We start from the raw sequence: 24,928 nt of genomic DNA, 5'->3' as shown, positions 1-24,928 counted from the left end.
TCCACCATTGTCAGAAATTCCACCATTGTCAGAATTTTTTAATTTTTTTATATATATTATGCCATAGAATTTTTGACGTAGGAACAAAATAAAATGACGTGCATAATGTCCATGTTGCCATCTATCCACTTTCAAGTTTCATGAAAAAATATGAAGAACTTTTAAAGTTATCGCAGGATCCAGAAAACCACCATTTTCAGCAGTATTTATAGTCTATTTGTTGCCAATGCAACCAGAATTCTTGACGAAGGAACAACATGAAATGACGTGCATAATGTCCATATTGCCACCTATCCCTGTTTCAAGTTTCATGAAAAAATATGAAGAACTTTAAAAGTTATCGCAGGATCCAGAAAAGTGTGACGGACAGACAGACAGAGCACAAACCATAGGTCCCCTCCGGTGAAACCGGTAGGGGAGAATAAGCATTTTAAAGGTAACAAGAAAAGTATGGGTTTGTCAGAAACACAATGCCCCCTACTGCGCTGCTTTGAAGCCATATATTTGACCTTTGACCTTGAAGGATAACCTTAACCTTTCATCACTCAAAATATGCAGCTCCATGAGATACACATGCATGCCAAATATCAAGTTGCTATCTTCAATATTGCAAAAGGTATGGTCAATGTTTAAGTTTTTGGACGGACGGACAGACTGACCGACCGACTGACAGACAGTTCAACTGCTATATGCCACCCTATCGGGGGCATAAAAATCATAAGAGTTCATCCTTCCTCAAGACTAGCACAATACTAATATATTTATTATACAAATTCTTCAGATATTTAGGAAACGATTGTCATGTTACAAGCCCATTGTGACCTTGATCATTGACCTTGTACCTCAAAATCAAAAGGTGTCGTACCTCTCCTTAATGTAACTACTATCTCATGGGCATGATAATAGGTCAAAGCATCTCAGGATATTTTGCTGAAAGGAATTTAATGTGACCAACACATATGACATTTACTCTTGACCTCAAAATTAATTTATATGGTGTCTTCCTTTCATCTCAGCAAAATTTATACTTATGTGCATGCCTTTAGTTAAAAAGTGTCCACTAACCAACCTATTGATTGATAGGCATTTGCATATCAATATACCGGATTTTATATTTGACAAATGATAATCAAGGTTCAATTGAATGCAGGAATTCAATATGTTATGGCTGTGTGCAACTATTTGTATTCATCAGTTTGAGTGTTTAGACTGGTATTTTTATGAGTCTATTCCTTGTGTATTAGTTCATGGAATCTATCAAGATATCTTCAAATACATACCAAATTGAAATTGTTCATTATCCATCAGTCGGATTGATGCAGGAGCACATTTCTGAAATAATTAATTAAATGTGAAATAATCAATTTGTTGTTTGTTAAATAAGCAATTTAAGGGATATCAGCCTGAATCTAAAGCAAGAGAACCATGGGCCCTAAGGCGCTCATCTGAGAACAGAAGGAACTAAACTATTCTAAAAAAGTGTGAGCTGATTAATGAAGATTAGACCAAAGAAGTGACTTCAAGATTATATAGATGCTTTTTTAAATTTGATCTCGTGACTTTTTCAGCTCACATAACCCAGTTTCAATCTCAGCCAATATTTCATTGGGACAAATGTTCTGACCACGTTTCATGAAGATTTGCCAAAAAATGTGGCTCATTTGGCACCAACAAGTTTTCAGTATAGCCATATAAGGAACAAGACACTATCATCCCCACCCCACCCCCCGGCGCCCATGTTTTACAACAAACCGGACAAATTTTGGAACTCTACCTAGAAGTCATTTAAACAAATGTTCTGATTCAGTTTCATTTACATTGAACACAAAATGCGAGTTCTAGAGTGTTAACAAGGTTTTTCTATAGCCATACAATGACAAATGCCCTGCTCCCTGGGGGAATTTTTTTAAAACATACCGGAACCATTTTCGAAATTATTCAAGATATCATTAGAACAAATGTTCTGACTAAGTTTCATGAAGATTGGACAATAAATGTAACTTCTTGAGTGTTTTACTGACGGTTTTACTAAAGCAATATGAGGAAATCTGCCCTGCAACCCTGGTGTTCATGTTCTTCAACCAACCGGAAGCATTTTAAAACTTGTCCAAGATAGCATTGGGACACATGTTCTAACTAAGTTTCATAAAGATTGGACTTAAAATACTTAAAATGTGATTTCTAGAGTGTTAAAAAGGTTTTACTATAGTCATATTAGGAAAAAACTCCCCTCTGGCAGCCATGTTCTTCAACCAACCAGTACAATTTTCAAACTTGTCTAAAAGATCATTGGGACACATGTCTAATCAAGTTCCGGGACACATGTCTAACCAAGTTCATAAAGATTGGACGAAAAATAAGAGTGTTAACAAGGTTTTACTTTAGCTGTATAAAGGAAAATGCCCCGCCCCCTGGATTTTTACTATAGCCATATAAGAAAAAATGTCCCATTGCTGCAATTTTTTTAACTAATTAAATATATCATTTATGAAGATTGGACAATAAATGTGACTTCAAGAGCGTTAACAAGGTTTTACTATAGCCATGTACCGAAAAAAATGCCCCGCCCCCTGGTGGCTATGTTTTTCAACCAAACAGAACCAAACTGTCAGAAATATCATTGTGACAAATCTTCTGACCAAGTTTCTTGAAGATTCTACAATAAATGTGGCCTCTAGAGTGATAAGAAGGTTAATGTTGATGGCGCATGATGGACAAAAGGCGATCACAAAAGCTCACCATGAGCATGCTCAGGTGAGCTAACAAACACCTTGTGAACATATACAAAGGGATATTAATTTACATTATTTTCATTCATTTTTAACCATAAATAACTAAATACAGAAAAGGACAATAGTATTTTGAAACACTATATCAGCAGATTGATGTTATTTGTTATAATACAAACAAGAACTGTCAGAGGACAGTGCGCTCGACTATTCGAGTGCTTGACATTGTAACGTAAGCCATCATGGGGAAATTGTTTATATTCAATAATTTAATATTTTTTTTTTTTTTTTTTTTTTGGGGGGGGGGGGGGGTTGAGAGGGGGTATAATGTGGGGTGTGGTCATTTATTAGACGATCTTACAAAAATAAAAAAAGAGGCGTGGGGTATTGTATGGGTGGAATCCATTGTGGTATTCAGGTAAGTGTTGTTTTGTCATAGTAATAATAAAATGTGATCATAAATAAAGAAGTTATGGCAATGTAAGCAAAATGTTCAATTATCTAAGTGTAAAAGGGGCAATAATTATGTCAAAATGCTTGATACAGTGGTCTGCTCTTGTTTATAGGTTGGGGTCATGTTGGTAAACAAGTATGCAACATATAAAAGCAATATGTCAAAGGATATAGGAAATATTTGGGGTAGTACGCAAACTTAAACATAGATTTATCAATAATACAAATATTCTAAGTATAAAAGGGGCAATTATAATGACAAAATTCTTAATAGAGTTGTCTGCTCTTGTTTATAGGTTGGGGCGATGTTGGTAAACAAGTATTCAAAATATGAAAGCAATATGTCAAGGGAAAATGAAAATAAATGGGGTAGTACGAAAGCTTTAACATTTGCTGCATATTCTAAGTGGAAAAGGGGCCATAATTATGACAAAATGCTTGATAGAGTTGTCTGCTCTTGTTTATAGGTTGGGGTCATGTTGGTAAACAAGTATGCAAAATATGAAAGCAATATCTCAAGGGACAATGAAAATAATTGGGGTAGTACAAAAACTTTAACATTTGCACGCTTACCGCACGGCAAGGAACGGAACGCCGACGCCGGGGTGAGTAGGATAGCTCCACTAAATATATTTCATATATATTAGTCGAGCTAAAAATGTTTGGCAACAGGATTTTTGCCTTAGAAATATTTTCTCTTCATATATTATAGTACCTGTCTGGCGATTTCTCTCAGACATGCCACACCTTTTTCAAAGTTAGGGAAGACTATTGAGCCGTATCTCTTGCACTCCGGTACAGGTCTAATTTTTAAAGTTACCTCGGTAACTACTCCAAGGGTACCTGAAGAGTATTTGAGATATTAAACAAGGAAGTCTGTATGTTATGTTATTACCCTCATTCATGAATGACATTGAATGGCATAAAGACAAATTTAAAACAGAAACCACAGGTAGGGGAGATAATATGTACATTTTATAGTATTTCTGTGCTCAAGATGGTCAATAGGTACCAAACAATCATATCATGAATTTTGTAAATATAATTTTCTCATACAACTATAAATGTCCAATATGGGAGTCATATACAGTACCTGGACTTTGTGAATCCACAAGACATACAAATCAGACTAACATGTACCAAAACTTCAATAAAACAATACAACAGAAGAAAAGTAGAATTAAATGTAAGAAAACAATATGGTTCTACCTTTGAAAGATAGATATAATTTTTATGTGTTTGCTCTTGTACTAGAGCGTTGTTTGGGAAAACTGGCTAATCAGGGACGACACTTTCCGCTTTAATGGATTATTTGTTCTTTTCAAATAAGTCTCTTCTAAACGCAAATCCAGTATAGGCGAAAAGTGTTGTCCCTGATTAGCCTGTGCAAACTGCACAGGCTTATCTGGGCCGGCACTTTACGCACATGCCTAAAATCTAGTTTTCCTAGAACAAGACTCAATTAATCTCAGGGTACCTTCTGAACCCAGAATGAAGTGGTGAATGTCGAGACCAGAGGACATCCTGGGCACCTGACACGACTTCTCCATGGTCCCTTGCGGTGTCACAAACTTTATATGCACCACCTGAGGAAGAATACAATGATGTAATACTCTCTGGGACAACTTATTTATTTCAATAGGCCATAAAGGGTTTCATTCCTTGTATTTTGATGAAGTGGTGTACATATATTTGTTAAACATTTGTGAGGAAGCCTCAATATCTATCACTGTGAACAAACAATTTTATAATAATTCATGAATACAGTTTTGAAGAACTTACACTGACATCTGCAAAAAAGTCCTACAAATGGAAGAGGAAGAACAAATTATTTGAATAACATTTACTCTTCTGAGAGTAATTACCAAAAATAATATTTGACTAAAAAAAGTAAATAAAAAGGGTAGTCTTACATGTGTGGACTATTAGCGATACTTAGTTATGGACTGAAGCAATGGATAATATTAAGAGATTCGACCTACCAAGTCCTCAATATTTCCGTAGATGTTCTTCTTCATGCCAGAAGCCCGCGTTGCCACCCAACCGCCCAGGGAGCTGAACTCCATAGAGTCGGGCTCATGACCTGTACAGAACCCTTTCTTGGCTAGCTGGAAGTAGAAACATTGTAAGTCAAACTACAGACCCTTTCTTGGATAGCTGGATGTAGAAATATTTAAAAGGCAACATTATAATCAACAAAAGAACATGAGATGTGTTTGTCAGAAACACAATGCCACCTACTGCGCCGCTTTGATACAAGTTTTTTTGACATTTGACCATGAAGGATGACCTTGACCTTTCACCACTCAAAATGTGCAACTCCATGAGATACACATACATGCCAAATATCAAGTTGCTATGTGAAGGGACATAGAAGTGATGAGCATTTTTCGAAACCTAAACGCGAAACCTTAACGCAAAGTGTGACGGAAAGACGGACAGACAGTCCGATCACTATATGCCCTCCTTCGGGGGCATAAAAATTGAGATAATATAAAATAAAACAGGCTTAATGTATGCAACTTTTGAACTATGCATGTTGTTCAATTCAAAGTTTTTTTTAATAACTTCAGAAACTATACATGTTGCTTATTGTTAGTTTTCTGTATGAAGTTTGGACATTTGCAAAAAGTTATTTTTAATAGACATGTGTTCACAATTGTTTGATGTTGATAACATCTCATTTTTGATACATGCTAAACATTTGTTTTAATTTTGAAATAATGTCAAAGTATTCTTTAATGTGTTATTTTAGTAGAACTTATTACTGGTGCCAGTCAATTTTTTATGTCAATGAGCTGAGCTCTGAAAACAAGAAGGGATTAATGCATGTGTGTTATGTTTTGTCCCAGTTAAGCCTGTGCAGTCAGCTAAAAAATAATTCTTTTTGGAATGTTTCAATTAAAGGAAGGGACTTCATCACAAAAATCCAGTTAAGTTGGAAAGTGTGGTCCCTGATTAGCCTTATCTGGGACAATACATTATGCGCATGCACAGTTTTCCCAGCAAGGGGCTGAAATCAATAACTGAAGTCACATCGGGAATAAAGAATCCTCTACCAGTCTTTCAAGATCCTGTCCAATGATGCCAGCCTCAGCATGTGCAACAAGATTCTTCTCATCCACCCACAGGATCTTGTTCTGAAACACACATATCCTGCTAATGAAGCAAACAATGGAATAGTCTACATCCTCATTCAATTGATTGTAAATAAATGGTCTAAAAAAAAAAGATTGAAGGTTGCCAACGTGGAATGTATAACAATCCTGTATTGTTCTGTAAATATTTCTTAAACTTTGATTTTGGGAGTAGAATACAAAATAATGAATAAAGGACAGAAAATTGACATGTTATATTACAGGTCTAATAACCTCAATCAGCCATACAAGATGTGTTCTAGGAAAATCACTGTGTAAGATTCATCATTATTAGATTGTGATCAAGAATTTCTATTATGCAGATCTCAACAAATGTGAATCCTTCAATTTGAAACAAGCCAACATACTATTTATATGTTTTGACTAAAATAGTAAAGAACAAGCAAATTTTTATATCCCCTGCCAAATAAATCCTTTTATTTAATGGATTCAAATCCCTTGAAAATGGTATAAATGAGTGTAGGGTAATTGTTTTGATACATTGAAATTCTCCTCATTGATATCTACACACCCATGAAGTTTCATTGAAATCTTATAGCGTATCTGAGAAAAAGCCCTGCAAAGTTACAAAAACAACAAAGGACAATAACTCCTATTTAATAAAGTGTATGGTTATTGTTCTTGAGAAAGACAATTCTCCTTATTGATATGTTAAGACCCATAAGTTTCATGTTGAAATCTCGTATGGTATCTGAGGTATGGCTTAAGGAGTCAAGGACAGAAGGATACGTACCATCTGTGAGAGATCAAGGGAGGCAATCATCCTGTTCTCGTTTGCTGGGCACTCAAGGGCCCCAGACACACTGGTTCCACCGCCAAAAGGAATGAGGCACACATTGTGCTTGCAGGCTAGCTCCACTACCTTTACAACCTCATTGTGGTTGACTGACAAACAAAAATCAGTGGAGTTAAACAGGCATGTTATTTATAAGGACTCCTTAGAAAGGGGCAATTTCTATCAGAAGTATAAATTTTGAAAAAAAGGCATACAACTCATTAAATATAATAAGAAAATAGTTAATTTAAATAAGTGATTAAAAATGATTTTACGAAATTTGTCTTGTTTTTATGACCTGGCCTCATTTTGACCTTGAAATTGCCCTAGTTTTGGACTAACGTTGACAAGGTATTTGCTTGGGGCATATGCATTTATTGAATGCACCATCTTGTTTGCCTTCTGTGTTTGGGGCTTCTATAAGTTTTAGTCAAATCAGTAACTCCTTAAAATCAAGCAGATTGCCCTTTCAACTGATCTTACCAAACAATGTCTTCATTGCCCTGCTATGATAATATTTCCTCAAAGACAAAAACTATACATAACAGACAAACTGGCTATGTAAAGCTCTTTAATGTTTAATATAATTATCATAAACATAGGCCTATGGTATACGTTTGGATGAGCAAAATAAATTCTTAATAAAAACAATTAAATGCAGAGTGTGTAAATATTATATTTTATGCTCTGAACAAATCCAAAACACTGGTTAATATTAATACATCTGGGGCTACTCACTGGGCCATATGACTAGATCTGGAATTCTTTTAAACCTTCCTTCTCGCAATGTGAAGATTTCTGCTAGAGTGTGTCCTGTATGCATAAAAAAAAAAACATTAATTAAGACCTAACTTTAAGTGTGTTCACAATATTTGAACAATTCGACTAACAATTATTTTAACATTTAAGCAAAATATATTAATATATAAAACAAGAGCACCGCATAACGGGTGCCTCGCCCGGCTGCGAAAGCTTGTCAGATTTTTTTTTTTTAGAGGTCACAGTGACCTTGACCTTTGACCTAGTGACCCAAAATGGGTGTGGCCTGTAGAACTCATCAAGGTGCATCTACATATGAAGTTTCAAAGTTGTAGGTGGAAGCACTTTGATTTTAGCGTCAATGTTTAGGTTTTTGTTTAAGTTTTATATTAGAGGTCAGTGACCTTGACCTTTGACCTAGTGACCCAAAAATGGGTGTGGCATGTAGAACTCATCAAGGTGCAACAAAATATGAAGTTTCAAAGTTGTAGGTGGAAGCACTTTGATTTTAGAGCCTATGTTAAAGTTTGATATAAGAGGTCACAGTGACCTTGACCTTTGACCTAGTGACCCAAAAATGGGTGTGGCATGTAGAACTCATCAAGGTGCATGTACATATGAAGTTTCAAAGTTGTTGGTGGAAGCACTTTGATTTTAGAACCAATGTTAAGGTTTTAGCACGACGCCTACGGCGTATGAGCTGGCTATGACAATAGCTCGGGTTTTCTCCGAAAACAGCCTCGCTAAAAATTAAGTAAAATTTAAAAAAATATCAAAGTTTGTAATACAAAATCAAAACACATAAAACGCATATAATATATTAACTTTTTTGATAACCTATAGCTTTTCAAAATGCTAAAAATATGCATGCTTTTTAATTTCCTACCATGGGCTCTAAAGAGCCTGTCCTGACAATCATCTGTGTGTGATATATTGGTCCTCCTCATGTCAGCCAAGAACTCCTCATTTCTCACAGGGGGAGGCATATCTTTGGCCGTTATTTCGCTCTAGAATTCAAATAACTGAATATGAAACCATAAAAAATTCTTCGCCAAAATGTGTTCAGATATATAAACACCTCGTGTTTTGCATTTGAACACAATTTAAGTTTGTAAGCTAAAACTTTCAATAATAAAAATTACATTTTTATTTAATTTTTTTTGAAATATTCACACTGATGATGTAAGAATTGCTTCTCACTCGGAGAAAATCTGGCTAAATACATATGCGTTCAGTATCCTCCCAGTTTAGCCTCTGCAATTCACACTGGCTAATCTGGAACGACACTTTCTGCCTAGACAAGATATTTGTTTAGAAGAGACTTCTTTCAAACGTAAAATTTGGTTAAAAGGGAAAGTGTTGTCCCTCATAAGACTGATTGTACTGCACAGGTTAATCCGGGAGGATGCTTCAAGCACAAGAATTCAGCCTGGTTTTAAGCGCTGCTTAAATGTATGCTAGTAAACTCTCAGAAACAACTCATTGAAAGTGATGACTGTCTTAAATACCGATGGATTAACGTATGTGTCACGTTCTGAGAAAACTGGGCATAATGAATGTGCGTAAAGTGTCGTCCCAGATTAGCCTGTGCAGTTCGCACAGGCTAATCAGGGACAACACTTTCCGCCTAAACAAGATTGTAAGAAGGGAAAAATACCATAAAAGGGGGAAGTGTCGTCCCTGATTAGCCTGTGCAGACTGCACAGGCTAATCTGGGACGACACTTTATGCACATGCATTATGTCCAATTTTCTCAGAACTCGACACATATATCAATGCCACTTTAAACTGCGATACTCACTTGAGGTGGAGTTTTATGGTCCAAACTTATTCCTATAGTTGCAATCATCCAATCTCTCAACAGTGTCAATGTGTGACCACTCAGCTGATACCTAGTCAAGAGAGCAACAAGAAATATCTATACACTATGTACAATTTTGAAAAAGACAAGACCTACCCAGGCAATGGGCTATATTAACAAAACAAGAGGGCTTGAAAGGCCCAAAGTCGCTCACCTGAGATAAAAAGACCTGTTCTTTGCAGCCCAAGATATTAATAGAACAAATGGTCTAACAAAGTTTCATGAAGAATGAACAACAAATGGCCCCCTGGCAGCCATGTTTTTCAACAGACCTGAACCATTTTTGAACTCGTCTAAGACATCTTTGGGACAAATCTTCTGACAAAGTTTCACGAAGATCTGACAATAAATGAGTCCTCTACAGTGTTAACAAGGCAAATATTCATGACACACAACAGAAGACAGACAATTGACAAAAGGTGATCACAAAAGTTAACCATGAGAAAAAAATATTATGCTCATAAAGATTGTCACCATGTTTGAAAATGATATTATTAAAACTAATTGAGTAAACTAAATCAAGATATGATAACAACATTTGTACTCAGCAAGTGTCATTCAGATTGAACTAAATATGTGACTAAAAGTATTCACAATGAATATTTCACTTTAAACAACTGTAGACATACAAAAAAACAACCAACCCCACTGAGAGCCTTTTTTTAACAGAAACATGAACTATTTTTAGACTCACCGTGCAATTATATTTCCAATTAAAAAATCAATAAATCCGTTTTCAAACACAAATCTTTGATAATCACACAAAGGAATTCAGACCTCATTAATAATCTGTGTGCCTCAAAAATTATATCTTCTCTTATTTATGGTGCCACACATAAAGGAAATAGCACAACAAGGTATTAAGTTGCTGATCTAACAAGGGCTGTTAACATGCATGCCCCCCATATGGGCTGTCAGTTGTAGTGGCAGCCATTGTGTGAATACATTTTGTGTCACTGTGACCTTGACCTTTGACCTAGTGACCTGAAAATTAATAGGGGTCATCTGCCAGTCATGTGTTGTACCTATGAAGTTTCATGATCCTAGCCGTAAGCATTCTTGAGTTATCATCCGGAAACCATTTTACTATTTCGAGTAATAAAATAAATTTTGATTAAAAAATCAATAAATCCGTTTTAAAACACAAATCTTGATAATCACACAAAGGAATTCAGACCTCATTAATAATCTGTGTACCTCAAAAATTATATCTTCTTTTATCTATGGTGCCAAACATAAAGGAAATAGCACAACAAGGTATCAAGTTGCTGATCTAACAAGGGCTGTTAACATGCATGCCCCCCATATGGGCTGTCAGTTGTAGTGGCAGCCATTGTGTGAATACATTTTGTGTCACTGTGACCTTGACCTTTGACCAAGTGACCTGAAAATCAATAGGGGTCATCTGCCAGTCATGATCAATGTACCGATGAAGTTTCATGATCCTAACCTAATTATTCTCGAGTTATCATAAGGAAACCATTTTACTGTTTCGAGTCACTGTGACCTTGACCTTTGACCTAGTGACCTGAAAATTAATAGGGGTCATCTGCCAGTCATGTGTTGTGCCTATGAAGTTTCATGATCCTAGCCGTAAGCATTCTTGAGTCATCATCCGGAAACCATTTTACTATTTCGAGTCACTGTGACCTTGACCTTTGACTTAGTGACCTAAAAATCAATAGGGGTCATCTGCCAGTCATTTTCAATGTACTTATGAAGTTTCATAATCCTAGGCCTAAGCATTCTTGAGTTATCATCCGGAAACCATTTTACTGTTTCGAGTCACTGTGACCTTGACCTTTGACCTAGTGACATGAAAATCAATAGGGGTCATCTGCCAGTCATGATCAATGTTCCTATGAAGTTTCATGATCCTAGGCGTAAGCATTCTTGAGTTATCATCCAGAAACCATTTTACTGTTTCGAGTCACTGTGACCTTGACCTTTGACCTAGTGACCTGAAAATCAATAGGGAACATCTGCCAGTCATGATCAATGTACCTATGAAGTTTCATGATCTTAAGTGTAAGCATTCTTGAGTTATCATCCGGAAACCATTTTACTGTTTCAAGTCACTGTGACCTTGACCTTTGACCTAGTGACCTGAAAATCAATAGGGGTCATTTGCCAGTCATGATCAATGTACCTATGATGTTTCATGATCCTAGGCGTAAGCATTCTTGAGCTATCATCCGGAAACAATTTTACTATTTCGAGTCACTGTGACCTTGACCTTTGACTTGGTGACCTGAAAATCAATAGGGGTCATCTGCCGGTCATGATCAATGTACCTATGAAGTTTCATGATCCTAGGCCTAAGTGTTCTTGAGTTATCATCCGGAAACCATCTGGTGGACGGACCGACCGACTGACCGACCGACATGTGTAAAACAATATACCCCCTCTTCTTCAAAGGGGGGCATAAAAATAGAACAACAAGGTTCACTCAGAGATGTGTATTGATTTGTGCTCAGGCAGTTGATAAGGGTCAGTTGGAGTAATTAAGTGAGCATTCATGATTGGAATTCAAACAATTCAAGCAGGGGTTTTTATCTGATTTTGGGGAAAGAGCTTGGCCTTTTTTTAGGGGAAAAAATCGCGCAAAATGCCGGATTTGTGGGGAAAAATTCACGCGAAACGACGGATTTTGGGGAAAAAAAGGAAAGTCTTAAATAATCAATTCAACATATTTTGCTGTTTTTAAAACAAAATCAAGGCAACAGATAACTTAATTATGCAATATGTTATATTTTCTACACTGGATCAGGTTAACTTATGTATTTAAAGTTTAAAAAAAAAAAAAATAAATTTTTTTTATTTTTTTTAGGGGAAAAAAATGAAGTCTGGGGGAAAATTTACCTGCTGAGGGGAAAAAAAATCTGAGGGGAAAGGGCCGATTTTCGGCGGGTCCCAAAGAAGGAAAAAAAGCCCTGTCAAGCTATGAACAGTTTTTTCTCCCTTAAGTAATTTTCTGCAAAATAAATATTACAACATTAAACTTTGAGAATATTTAACTAGAGTGTAAACAAGGTTTTACTATAGCCATATTAGGAAAAAAATGCCCTGCCCCCTGGTGGCCATGTTTTACAACCAACCCAAACCATTTTCAAACTCTGCATAGATATACATAGGATGAATCTTCTGACAAAGTTTCATGAAGAAGAACAATAAATGTGCCCTCTAAAGTGTTAACAAGGTTTTACAAAAGCCATATACAGCCATATAGGGAAAACTGCCCTGCCCCCTGATGGCCATGTTTTTAAAGCAATCGGAACCATTTTCGAACTTGTCCAAGATATCATTGGGACCAATCTTCAGACAAATTTTCATGATGATTGGAAAATAAATTTGGCCTCTAGAGGGTTAACAAGGTTTTACTATAGCCATATAAGGAAAAATCCCCCGCCCCCTGGCGGCCATGTTTTTCAACCAATTGGCATCATTTTCGAACTCATCCATGATATTATTGGGATGCATCTTCTGACCAACTTTCATTAAGATTGGACAATAAATGTGGCCTCTAGAGTGTTAACAAGGTTTTACTATAGCCATAAATAGCCATATTAGGAAAAATGCCCCGCCCCTTGGCAGCCATGTTTTTCAAGCAAACATAACCATTTTGAAACTCATCCAAGAAATCATGGAGACCAATTTTCTAACCAAATTTCATGAACATTGGACAATAAATGTGGCCTCTAGAGTGCTAACAAGGTTTTACTATAGCCATATAAGGAAAAATGCCCTGCCCCCTGACTGCCATGTTTTTCAACCAACTGGCATCATTTTCGAACTCGTCTAACATATTATTGGGATGAACTTTCTTACCAAGTTTCATGAAGATTGGACAATAAGTGTGGCCTCTAGAGTGTTAACAAGGTTTAACTATAGCCATATACAGCCATATAAAGAAAAATGCCCGGCCCCATGGCAGCCATGTTTTTCAAGCAAATGTAACCACTTTCAAACTCATCCAAGATATCATTGAGACCAATCTTCTGACCAAAGTTCATGAAGATTGGACAATAAATGTGGCCTCTGGTGTTAATAAGGCAAATATTGACGCCGCACAACGCACGATGGAGGACAGACAAAAGGCGATCACAAAAGCTCACCATGAGCACATTGTGCTCATGTGAGCTAAAAACAACCACTAATCCGGTTGGTTACAAACAAAGCTGACACATTAAAAAATTCTTTCATAATTTCACATCATAACAGCTGTTATTATTTTTATGAAACAATCATTGCTTGATAAAATGAGTAAGTTTGTATTGGCGGATTACCAATAGATTTCCTTAGTTGTTGGAATTCGGGTTACAACTTTTCCAGTCAGTTTTGTTTCAGATAAGAGTTCAAAGTAACCTTTTGCGTAAGACTCGACCTGATGACATAGTTTTTGACCCCAGGTAATCAAAATTAAAAGATGGCATTGATTTGTCATTGAGTCAAAAATGAGGCCTCTACCGTTCCACATACATTTGTATGAGCATCGACTTGGTGAATAGTCATAGAAGTTACAGTCATGAGTGTGACCTTTAGAGTGGGTACAATGTTTGAGTCTACGATTTCACATAGTGACCTTGTTTTTGGACGCACATGTCCCACAATCGAATCTTAATATGCACATAACCCAGATTCAAACTTGGTATATTATCAAGATAAACATCCTGTCAAAGTTTAATTAATACTGAGTCATAAATGTGATCTCTAGAGTGGTAACAAGGTTTTAATAAGATTTTACCTCATGACCTACCGGTAGTTTTGTGACCCAGCTAGATGATCAAGATTCAAACACTGCCTAAAATTCTTTAAGACAAACATTCTGACAGAATTCTTCATGAAGAATGAGTCACACATGAGACTTCTAGAATGATAACATGGTTGTTATTTTAGACCTTGGGACTTACTTTTTTGACACACATAACCCAGAAAGAACTCAGCCTTGTTGAGATAAAGATTCTAAAAAAGTTTCATCCATGTTTATTCATAAATGTTACCACTAGGTTTTCCTAAGATCTGCCCTCGTGAAATAGTTTTTAGACCCACATAATCCAGATAAGAACTCATTCATTATTGCCAATATATACATCCTAACATCCTAAAAACGTTTCATCAAGATTTGATAAAGTGTCCTCTATAGAGGTAGCACATACAAGTTGAAAATGAACACCACACAACACAGGACATATGTTGATCATTGTGTGCTCTGGTAAGCTAAAACTCAAAGTATGCACATGTATTATGTATCACAGTCATATTGTAGCCACACAATTACCTTTCACCAGTAAACTCCACATGGTTGTCTTTGTTGACAATGAACTTTGAATCTTTGTAGCCCCAACCATTCCATTTCAGTAACTCTTGCCTGAAAATAACAAGAGCAATATTTCTGTATAAATATATTTTTATTTAAATACCAAGTTACACAGGATAAAAGGGGGGCAGAGGAGGCATGTGAATTTGCTGATCCTTTGTATAAATCTGCTCAACACAAAATTGGTTAAATATAAGATTTTTTACTTAGGGGAGTACATTTCTATTACCGTAATTTCTCCAAGTTTTTTGACACTTTAAACTTTTATTGGACACACCCGTTTTTAGCCAAAATAATTATTTTTCGTGACTCTAAATTTTCGGACAAAAAGATTTTTTCCTAAAATTAATTACTCTAAATATCTTGACAGCTTACTTTGCACCGCTATTTTTCCCAGAATTCGTACCTGTTGCACTTATCAGATGACATTTCAATAATGCGTTTTTACAACCAAATTAAGGTTATATAACCTGGCAGACGAATGCCTTAGGACAATGGACCATAACGTTTGCATTATTCAGTAAATAACTAAGTATAGACAATTCTTTTACCTATCAGCTTAAGGTGAAATATACAAAGTCATCGAAATTAGCATTTTCAATTTACCACCTGGAAAATTGGGACATTCATGTATATTATATAATTTATATGAATAAAGAAGGAAAAAGTCATTCGCCCTACATGATTGTTTATCTGTCCGACTCAAAATTTACCAGCCATGACAGCCTAATTTCAATGACTGTATACATAAAAATCATTTATACAAACAACGAAGATAATATTAATCTTTTTCGAGTACAAAATCTGGAACATTACGACAACAATACTCATTATATTACTTTCAATGTTACAGTAAACCATATGGCCCTTAAGTCGCGGCTTAATTGGCGTAGGGTCAAACTGTCATGCATAGCACCTCATTGTTTTTAGCTTAATTGGAGTAGGGTCAAACTGTCATGCATAGCACCTCGTTGTTTTTATTACAATTACACCCAATTACACTAGACAGGATGGGTATCACTTATTGGACTGTTTGTTGCGATTTTGGTATATTGCACATTCTGATTATCCCGCTATTTTGGAACTAAACATTGAATGTAAAAGACTCATTAATGACGTAGAGTTAATTTTACAAAACAATTGTTTTGTAAACCGTTTCAAACAAAGACAAAAACAAACACATTTTCAACATTTATTTCATTATAATACAACTATCGATAGCAATAAGCAACCACTATCTTGAAGACCACCATGGTGTGAATGCCTGATAAAATCAATAATTAGCCGATAAATCGCTGATAAGGTGTCATAAACAACACTGGTACACACGAGAAGTAGAATCGGATTGTTAATTGGGAGCAATAAAGGGATTAGCGGTGATAAGTGTTAGTGAAACAGAGCTTAAATAGCGAAATTTATTGGGAACCTTGTATAGACCTTACATCATTTTTTTACGAATGTCGGGACAATTCGTCTCATATCGGGACGCCGGGACAAAGGGCCCAAAAGCGGGACTGTCCCGCCGAGATCGGGACGTCTGGCATGTATGAATTTTATACACTGTAATAAATAAGAATGATGAACATCAGTTTAAGTTATGTGGCTTATTTAAAGGAAAAGGACTTCTGAATAAATGAATAAACATAGTGTTTAGAAGTGCATTATTATTCCTTTTGCAACGTGAGAGCAGCATGTTTCCGGCTGCATGAAAAAAACACCATGTAACCGTAGAATACTGTAGAATAGTTGTAAGGCTCACAAGTAAAAATCCTGATCCTTTTTAGCCTACATCTTCGTTTTCTAATAGTAACTGAACTTCTTTAGTACTATCAGTATTTAATAAAATTTTCACATAAAAAAGATGTAGAGATACTTGGTTCATCCAATAACTCAATTTAGATAAAACACTGGTTAGAACATGTACTGAGCATCATTATCCCACAGTTGGTCAAGTCTATTATAAACTTTTTATTTAATTTATAAATATTTAATAACTTACCAGACACTACTTTGTATGGTAAATAATTCCATATGATTCTTCGAAAATTACTTTTCAGAATAAACTGTCTCTCACATCTTGGTTTGGAAAATTTAAAACTGTGTCCTAAATTTTTAGATGGGCTGTAGAACAAAAAAACACGGCGACACGAATTACCCAAATCTACCCAAATCTACCCAAATCGACCCAAATCTACCCAAATCTACCCAAATCTACATCAAATATACCCAAATCTACATCAAATATACCTTAATCTTTTAAAAATAACTATTTTACATCATGTTTGTGTAATGCTTCATCTTTACTCGTCACATTGTTTAATTTCCCAATAAAAATACTTGAAATCAAATATAGGTTACACACCACTTAATCTTTGATCTTCCCAAATGGTTATAAGAAATAAAACATATTCATAAAAATACTACACATAGTACACATATTCGTTACATCTGTTACAAGTTCGATAGACTATACACGTGTTTTTAGAAATTTGGTCATACGTTTTTTTAACGAAATGTATTTGTTATTTTATTTGTTGTCACTCTTGTTCACAATGATACATAGTCAACCATTCACCTGCATTGAATGAGATAATTAACACCTACAAAAACATAGCCCGCTCACACAGTTTCTCAAGAACTAGCAAAATTGACACATACAGTTTGTAACGCGCTAAAGAAATTTTCTTACACCTTCCACAAATTATTAGCGCCGTCTTCATTAATGGAGACCCCTATTTAAAGAACATATTAATGAGAACTAAATAAGAGAAAGCCGAAGAAATAAATGCATACGATATTATTACATGTTAATCTTGATTTCATTCGAAATAAATTAGGCGCGGACAACTACACGTTTGGAACAGACGACGAAACAGCTATGAGAAACGCAATTCGGAAAAGCTTTCCGAAGTCAAATTTGCTTCTTTGTACAAAACATGTTAAGGATAATATAAAACATCGGATGCAAAGGGTGGGAATTAGTGAAGCAACAAGAAAGCAAGTGATTAATTCCATTTTCCATCCTTCGTGCGGATTAGTATTTAGTGCAGACGACGTTCAATTTAGCCAGCGAGCAGATGACATTAAACAAATAATAAGTGACAATGCCAATTTCTCAAAATTCGTTGAACGACATTTGCTACCGAAATTAAAAAAGTGTGTGTATATGCCATTAAAACATAAACAAATATCACAACTATGGACAAATAACAATGCCGAATCAATCAATAACAGACTTAAACAGGAAACTCAACACAAAATTTTATCAATCCAAAGTTCAATCGAGTGTATTTCGAACATAATTCAAGCTCACATGAACGACTTACGAAGGGCACTTTACGGTTCCGGCAATTACGTATTATTTGGTGAATACAAAAAACACTTAATGAACGAAGCTACATGGAGAAATAAAAACCCAAAAGAGAAACACGCGATTTTCAACAAATTTCTGACTCGATCGTATCTTCAACCAAGCAGCACAGGCTTTACTATATCCCGTAATGGAAATTTAAAACTGAAAACTCCACGGCAAAATTCAGGCAAGAAACCCGGTCAGCGAAAACGTCCGACTGCAGAACGAACAACCACAATCACGTTTAAATAGTGTTAATATATTGTACTGCCGTGTGTCGTCTTCCGTCTAACGTCGTCCGTCTGCCGTCGTCCGTTTTGTCTTCCGTCGTCCGTCTGCCATCGTCCGTTTTGTCTTCCGTCTGCCGTCGTCCGTCTTCCGTCTAACGTCGTCCGTCTTCCGTCGTCCGTCTTCCGTCGTCCGTCTTCCGTCTAACGTCGTCTGTCTGCCGTCGTCCGTTTTGTCTTCCGTCTGCCGTCGTCCGTCTTCCGTCTAACGTCGTCCATCTTCCGTCTAACGTCGTCCATCTTCCGTCTAACGTCCTACGTCTAACGTCGTCCGTCTTCCGTCGTCCGTCTTCCGTCGTCCGTCTTCCGTCTAACGTCTTTCGTCGTCCGTTTGTCGTCTCCGTCTGCCGTCGTCCGTCTAACGTCGTCTGTCTCCGTCGTCCGTCTGCCGTCGTCCGTTTTGTCTTCCGTCTGCCGTCGTCCGTTTTGTCTTCCGTCTGCCGTCGTCCGTCTAACGTCGTCCGTCTTCCGTCTAACGTCTTTCGTCGTCCGTTTGTCGTCTCCGTTTGCCGTCGTCCGTCTAACGTCGTCTGTCTCCGTCGTCCGTCTGCCGCCTTCCGTCTGCCGTCGTCCGTCTAACGTCGTCCATCTACCGTCTTCCGTCGTCCGTCTCTCGACTACCGTCTTCCGTCTAACGTCGTTCGCCTTCTTCCGTCTTCCGTCGTTCGTTTCGTCTTCCGTCTTTTGTCGTCCGTCTTTCGTCGTCCGCCTTCCGTCGGCCGTCTTCCATCGTCGGTCTGCCGTCCTCCGTTGTTCGCCGTCTTCCGTCGTCCGTTTCGTCTTCCGTCTGCCGTCGTCCGTCTAACGTCGTCCGTCTAACGTCGTCCGTCTTCTGCCGTCTTCCGTCGTCCGTTTCATTCTTCAGCCTGCTGTCGTCCGTCTTTCAACTAACGTCGTCCGTCTGCCGTCGTCCGTCCGTCCATCGTCGTCCGTCTCCCGTCGTCCGTCTTTGTCGTCCGCCTAACGTTTACGTCGTCCGTTTTTTTCGTCCGTCTTCGTCTGCGGATCGTCTGCGGTCTTCCGTCTGCCGTCTTCAGTCGTCCGTATTCCGTTTCCGTCGTCAATCTGCCGTCGTCTTTCCGTCGTCGACCGTCTTCCGTCGTCCGTCTACCGTCGTCCGTCTAACCTGCCGTCGTCCATCTACCGTCTACCGTCGTCCGTCGTTCGTCTTCCATCGTCCGTCTTTTGTCGTCCGTCTTCCGTCGTCCGCCTTCTGACTGCCGTCGTCCGTCTTACGTCTAACGTCGTCCGTCTACCGTCGTACGTCTACCGTCGTCCGTCTACCATCGTCCGTCTCCCGTCTTCCGTCGTGCATCTTCCGTCTTACGTCGTCCATCTTCCGTCGTTCGTCTTCCGTCGTCCGTCTAACGTCGTCCATCTACCGTCTACCGTCGTCCGTCGTTCGTCTTCCATCGTCCGTCTTTTGTCGTCCGTCTTCCGTCGTCCGCTTTCTGACTGCCGTCGTCCGTCTTACGTCTAACGTCGTCCGTCTACCGTCGTACGTCTACCGTCGTCCGTCTACCATCGTCCGTCTCCCGTCTTCCGTCGTGCATCTTCCGTCTTACGTCGTCCATCTTCCGTCGTTCGTCTTCCGTCGTCCGTCTAACGTCGTCCATCTACCGTCTTCCGTCTGCCGTCGTCCGTCTTCCATCGTCCGTCTTTCGTCGTCCGTCTACCGTCGTTCGTCTTCCGTCGTCCGTCTAACGTCGTCCATCTACCGTCTTCCGTCGTCCGTCATCCGTCGTCCGAACAGCCAATAACAGCGTACCGAAAGTGCGGTGTCAGTATCGAAAGCCGAACTGTTAAATTGCAATGCTTATGTATGTATGTATGTATGTATGTATGTATGTATGTATGTATGTATGTATGTATGTATGTATGTATGTATTTTTGTATGTATGTATGTATGTATGTATGTATGTATGTATGTATGTAAGTATGTATGTATGTATGTATGTATGTATGTATGTATGTATGTATGTATGTATGTATGTATGTATGTATGTATGTATGTATGTATGTATGTATGTATGTATGTATGTATATATTTAATTACACTTTCCGGCCTGTTTTTTTTTAAATATATAATTACTTTCTATTATAATTATCAAATTTGGAATTGAGGATATCATACTCATTGCTTGACAGACAAGCTTATATGCGGATTTATTTCATTACAAACAGCTTCAAAATTTAATTTATTGTTTATATAAGTGACGATTTCGGCCTATTTTTTTTTTCAAAATTTGGCTCTTACAAGAGGTGGCCTCCACGTGGCAAGAGCTGGGCAACATATTCATTTTGTTGGCAAACTACCTCATGTATATTTAGAGAGAAATTGAATAGTATTCTGCTATTTGTTTAAACTTAAGTCAATATCTAACGAAGTTATTATTTACTAAATACATATATATTCAGTCACCTAAAAACACTATTGTGCTTTATATTTAAACTTAAATAACTTAATATTTACTTTCAAATATTCAGTACTAAAACATAACGCGAGAACAATTACAAAACAATTGTTCAATAACAATCCATATCGTCTCCTATTTCCTTCTTTGTTCATATCATCCGCTCTTTCCGATAATCCTTCTTTGTCTATATCATCCGCTCTTTACTATATACCCTATATCATCCGCTCTTTTATCTGCCTTTTAGTACGTGCCTATTTTAAACATATTAAACATTGACGAGTAAAGAACAAGCATTACACGAACATGATGTAAAATAATTATTTTTGAAAGATTCGGGTATATTTGATGCCGATTTGGGTAGATTTAGGAAGTTCAAATATTAAGTGGTGTGTAACCTATATTTGATTAAAAGTATTTATTTTTTTTTTGGGGGGGGGGGGGGAAATCAAACATTGTGACGAGTAAAGATGAAGCATTACACAAACATGCTGTAAAATAATTATTTTTACAACATTTGGGTATATTTGATGCCGATTTGGGTCGATTTGGGAAGATCAAATAGTTAGTGGTGTGTAATTATATTTGATTTCAAGTATTTTTATTGGGAAATTAAACATTGTGACGAGTAAAGATGAAGCATTACACAAACATGATGTAAACTAATTATTTTTAAAAGATTTGGGTATATTTGATGCCGATTTGGGTAGATTTGGGAAGATCAAATATTTAGTGGTGTGTAACCTATATTTGATTTAAACTATTTTAATTGGGAAATTAAACATTGTGACGAGTAAAGATAAAGCACTACACAAACATGATGTAAAATAGTTATTTTTAAAAGATTTAGGTATATTTGATGTAGATTTATGGATATTTGATGTAGATTTGGGTAGATTTGGGTAGATTTGGGTCGATTTGGGTAGATTTGGGTAGATTTGGGTAATTCGTGTCGCCCAAAAAAACACACGATAATTTCAGACTTTTAAAGTTTCTGGAACGTATAGTTTAGAAAACAAACAACTGTCAGATCTTAAAAAAGTCATTTAATTCATATAGCACACCTATGTTGTTTGTTACATAAGTGACATGTGACGTTGTTATTAACATTTTGTAATTGTACTTTGTAGTCCGAATAATTGTCATGTAGTCTGTAGAAGAATTACGTTAAAATCTTTAAAATATATAAACCCCATACCGTCTTTTGGGAATGCTAGGAGGGTCCGATTCGGAGGCACATGGACTGGACTTCAATGAAGTTTGTTTGGTTATTCCTGACATTGTTGCAATTGCAGAGTATTCAACTATTTTGTAAGTGTTACTTATTTAACAATTTCAGCGTACTGTCAATTATCGCCCTTTGACCGGTATAATATCGCAGCAAATAGGTTAAAAGACACGAAATTAGAGGGACCAATCCAACCTTCTAGCAGATATGAGGGTTGCCCAGATATGATTGGGTCGGAGCATAGCTATGTCATTGTGACCCTATTACAGATCACGTGATGATGTTCGTGGCAAATTTTTTTTTTTGTTACTGTACATTTTATACCATAAAACACTATATAAAAGCTCAAGTAAGGTAATAACATGACATGCATAAATATTGTGAAAATACGGAGCTCAAGCGGGGGATTGAACCCACGACCTCCAGAGTGGTAGTCAGACACTCTGACCGCGTCGCTAAAGAGATAGCCAAACAGCAAGGCTATTGGAAGTGACCTTAAATCACTACACCCCCCCCCCTCTTAATGTTTCAAGGCCCCAGACACTTTTGCAAAAAGTGTCGACCGCTACACAAGCGGCTCCCTGAAATCATTACACAAAGTTCAGATCCATTTGCATGTTCACAGTTCGTGTTTGCCTCGTCGCCATTATTGTGAAAATACGGAGCTAAAGCGGGGGATTGAATCCACGACATCCAGAGTGGTAGTCAGACACTCTTACCGAATCGCTAAAGAGGCTGTTGAAAGTGACCTTAAATAACTACAAGTATGAAGGTAATAGCATGACATACATTCATAAATAAGAAAAAAGTTACAAACTAGACATCTTTTCATATCTAAAAGGATTTTACTTGTAAATGTAGTGTATACCATAAGACTAAAAAAATACGTAATATGCCAATGAGCTTATTGTGTTTGGAAGAATTTTGCAAACTCCGCTCAAAGAATTGACTGGTCCTGAGCTGAGTAGATGTTGAGGACGCCGTACCACTGCAGCCCCGTTCCACTACAAAAACTTACCATTGGAGACTTCATTTATACAACAGGTATATATGTAAAATCATATGCTAATGTTCACACTTATAGCTAGAGTTTAATAAAATAATTGTTGGTTACCACGTGATGGTGTCCATGGTTTGATGTACATCTTGAAAAAAATACATGTACACATAACACGATAAATAAATAAATAAATAAATAAATAAATAAATAAATAAATAAATAAATAAATAAATAAATAAATAAATAAATAAATAAATAAATACATAAATAAATACATAAATAAATAAATAAATACATAAAATTAATTCATACCATATCCGTATATTTTTTCAAAATTTTAAAAAGGATTGCATGAAAATTTGACCAAATATCAATCGTAAACATTGTACGATTTATAAGATTTCACTTATTATTTACAATTATAAATCTACCTTATAAGAAGAAACGCATGTATAACAAAGCTATTATTCTTATTTGTATTTATTTTTGGTTTCAAAAAGAAACCAATCAATAGTTCTTCCAGATGCGGAAAGATTTGACTCTTAACTGCAGTGATAACCGGCACAGGGTGGTTACCGCAGCAAGGAGTTTTGTAAGTCCTTCAAGAACGGGTATGATTATGAGGTCTTTCCACCAACGGCGACGAGTAATGTGTGGACCCGGATTCTGTCACAGCACTCAAGACAAATTGACTGAGACTCAAGAAAGTTTTGACGAATTAAAACATATATAGCTTCAATTTCCAGCTATTTCGTTGTTACTGAATGATAATCAAGTTTGGTGCGGTATTGTGTCGTGCTATGATTCCAGAGGATACGGAGAAAACACATTCAGATAGCATGTTTTATTGAGAGACAGTTATTTGTGTAAGGTCGTGTGTAGAAGGGGGAAAACGGAGTACCCTGTCCAGTATGATGACCACTTGCCATGGTCACGTGCGCTGGGAACAAGGATTGGCAAATTTGATCAGCATAAAACAAGACTGAGTGCGAAAAGGTCACTATTACATATTTTATAAAATCATTATATCGATATAAGAAACATGCTGGGCGCCGGTCTATAATACACGCTTTTAATTAGCAGAAATAAATAAACACAAAGAAACAAAACGGAACATAAATGTAAAGTACGACTGGATACCAAAATGTTCACTGCAATGTTAACAATCTAATCGATATAATAAAGAGTCCCGAAATTTTAAAATTGATTAAAAAGTAGCACAGATTGAGTGTATGAACATAATTACCTCAAGCCATTATCTATTATGGGGATTTTTAGCAAATGTTTGGTGGAAGCGTCTCATGCTAATCACAGGTGGTTAGCGTGTTGCTATGATATTAATTAGTGAAAACATCATTTTGAATGATAAATAATCATACTATAACGAAACATTAAATTTTATGAAAAAAAATCACTATCAAATATATATATATATATAACAAGGTATGCAACTCAAAATCACACCAAAACGGGGTGCATCGCTTTGAACAGCCATACCTTCATCAATTGTGCAGCGATTTTCACGATCTTGGTCTTATTCAACGCAGAAATGAATTTCCTTTCTGGAAATGTATATGTCTTGCAATATTTTTATA

General features: G+C 36.8%; 1 protein-coding gene across 1 annotated transcript in view; it reads right to left on the bottom strand.

The window, feature by feature from the left end:
* The window catches only part of LOC127860099 (alkyldihydroxyacetonephosphate synthase, peroxisomal-like), a 30,796-nt gene extending 8,323 nt beyond the window's left edge, over positions 1 to 22,473 (bottom strand). The window contains exons 1-11 of the mRNA XM_052397913.1: positions 22,304 to 22,473; positions 15,014 to 15,103; positions 9,676 to 9,766; positions 8,761 to 8,881; positions 7,854 to 7,928; positions 7,074 to 7,225; positions 6,242 to 6,322; positions 5,165 to 5,290; positions 4,660 to 4,768; positions 3,898 to 4,025; positions 1,281 to 1,332 (exon numbers count right to left, since the gene is read on the bottom strand). Coding sequence (XP_052253873.1) covers positions 1,281 to 1,332; positions 3,898 to 4,025; positions 4,660 to 4,768; positions 5,165 to 5,290; positions 6,242 to 6,322; positions 7,074 to 7,225; positions 7,854 to 7,928; positions 8,761 to 8,881; positions 9,676 to 9,766; positions 15,014 to 15,103; positions 22,304 to 22,386 — 1,108 coding nt within the window. The 5' untranslated portion in view covers positions 22,387 to 22,473. The remainder of the gene's footprint in view (positions 1 to 1,280; positions 1,333 to 3,897; positions 4,026 to 4,659; positions 4,769 to 5,164; positions 5,291 to 6,241; positions 6,323 to 7,073; positions 7,226 to 7,853; positions 7,929 to 8,760; positions 8,882 to 9,675; positions 9,767 to 15,013; positions 15,104 to 22,303) is intronic.
* Positions 22,474 to 24,928: the final 2,455 nt, after the last annotated feature.

The sequence above is a fragment of the Dreissena polymorpha genome, chromosome 15 (genome assembly GCF_020536995.1).
Source record: "Dreissena polymorpha isolate Duluth1 chromosome 15, UMN_Dpol_1.0, whole genome shotgun sequence".
Taxonomy (NCBI): Eukaryota; Metazoa; Mollusca; class Bivalvia; order Myida; family Dreissenidae; genus Dreissena; species Dreissena polymorpha.
This window is presented reverse-complemented; position numbering and strand designations above follow the sequence as displayed.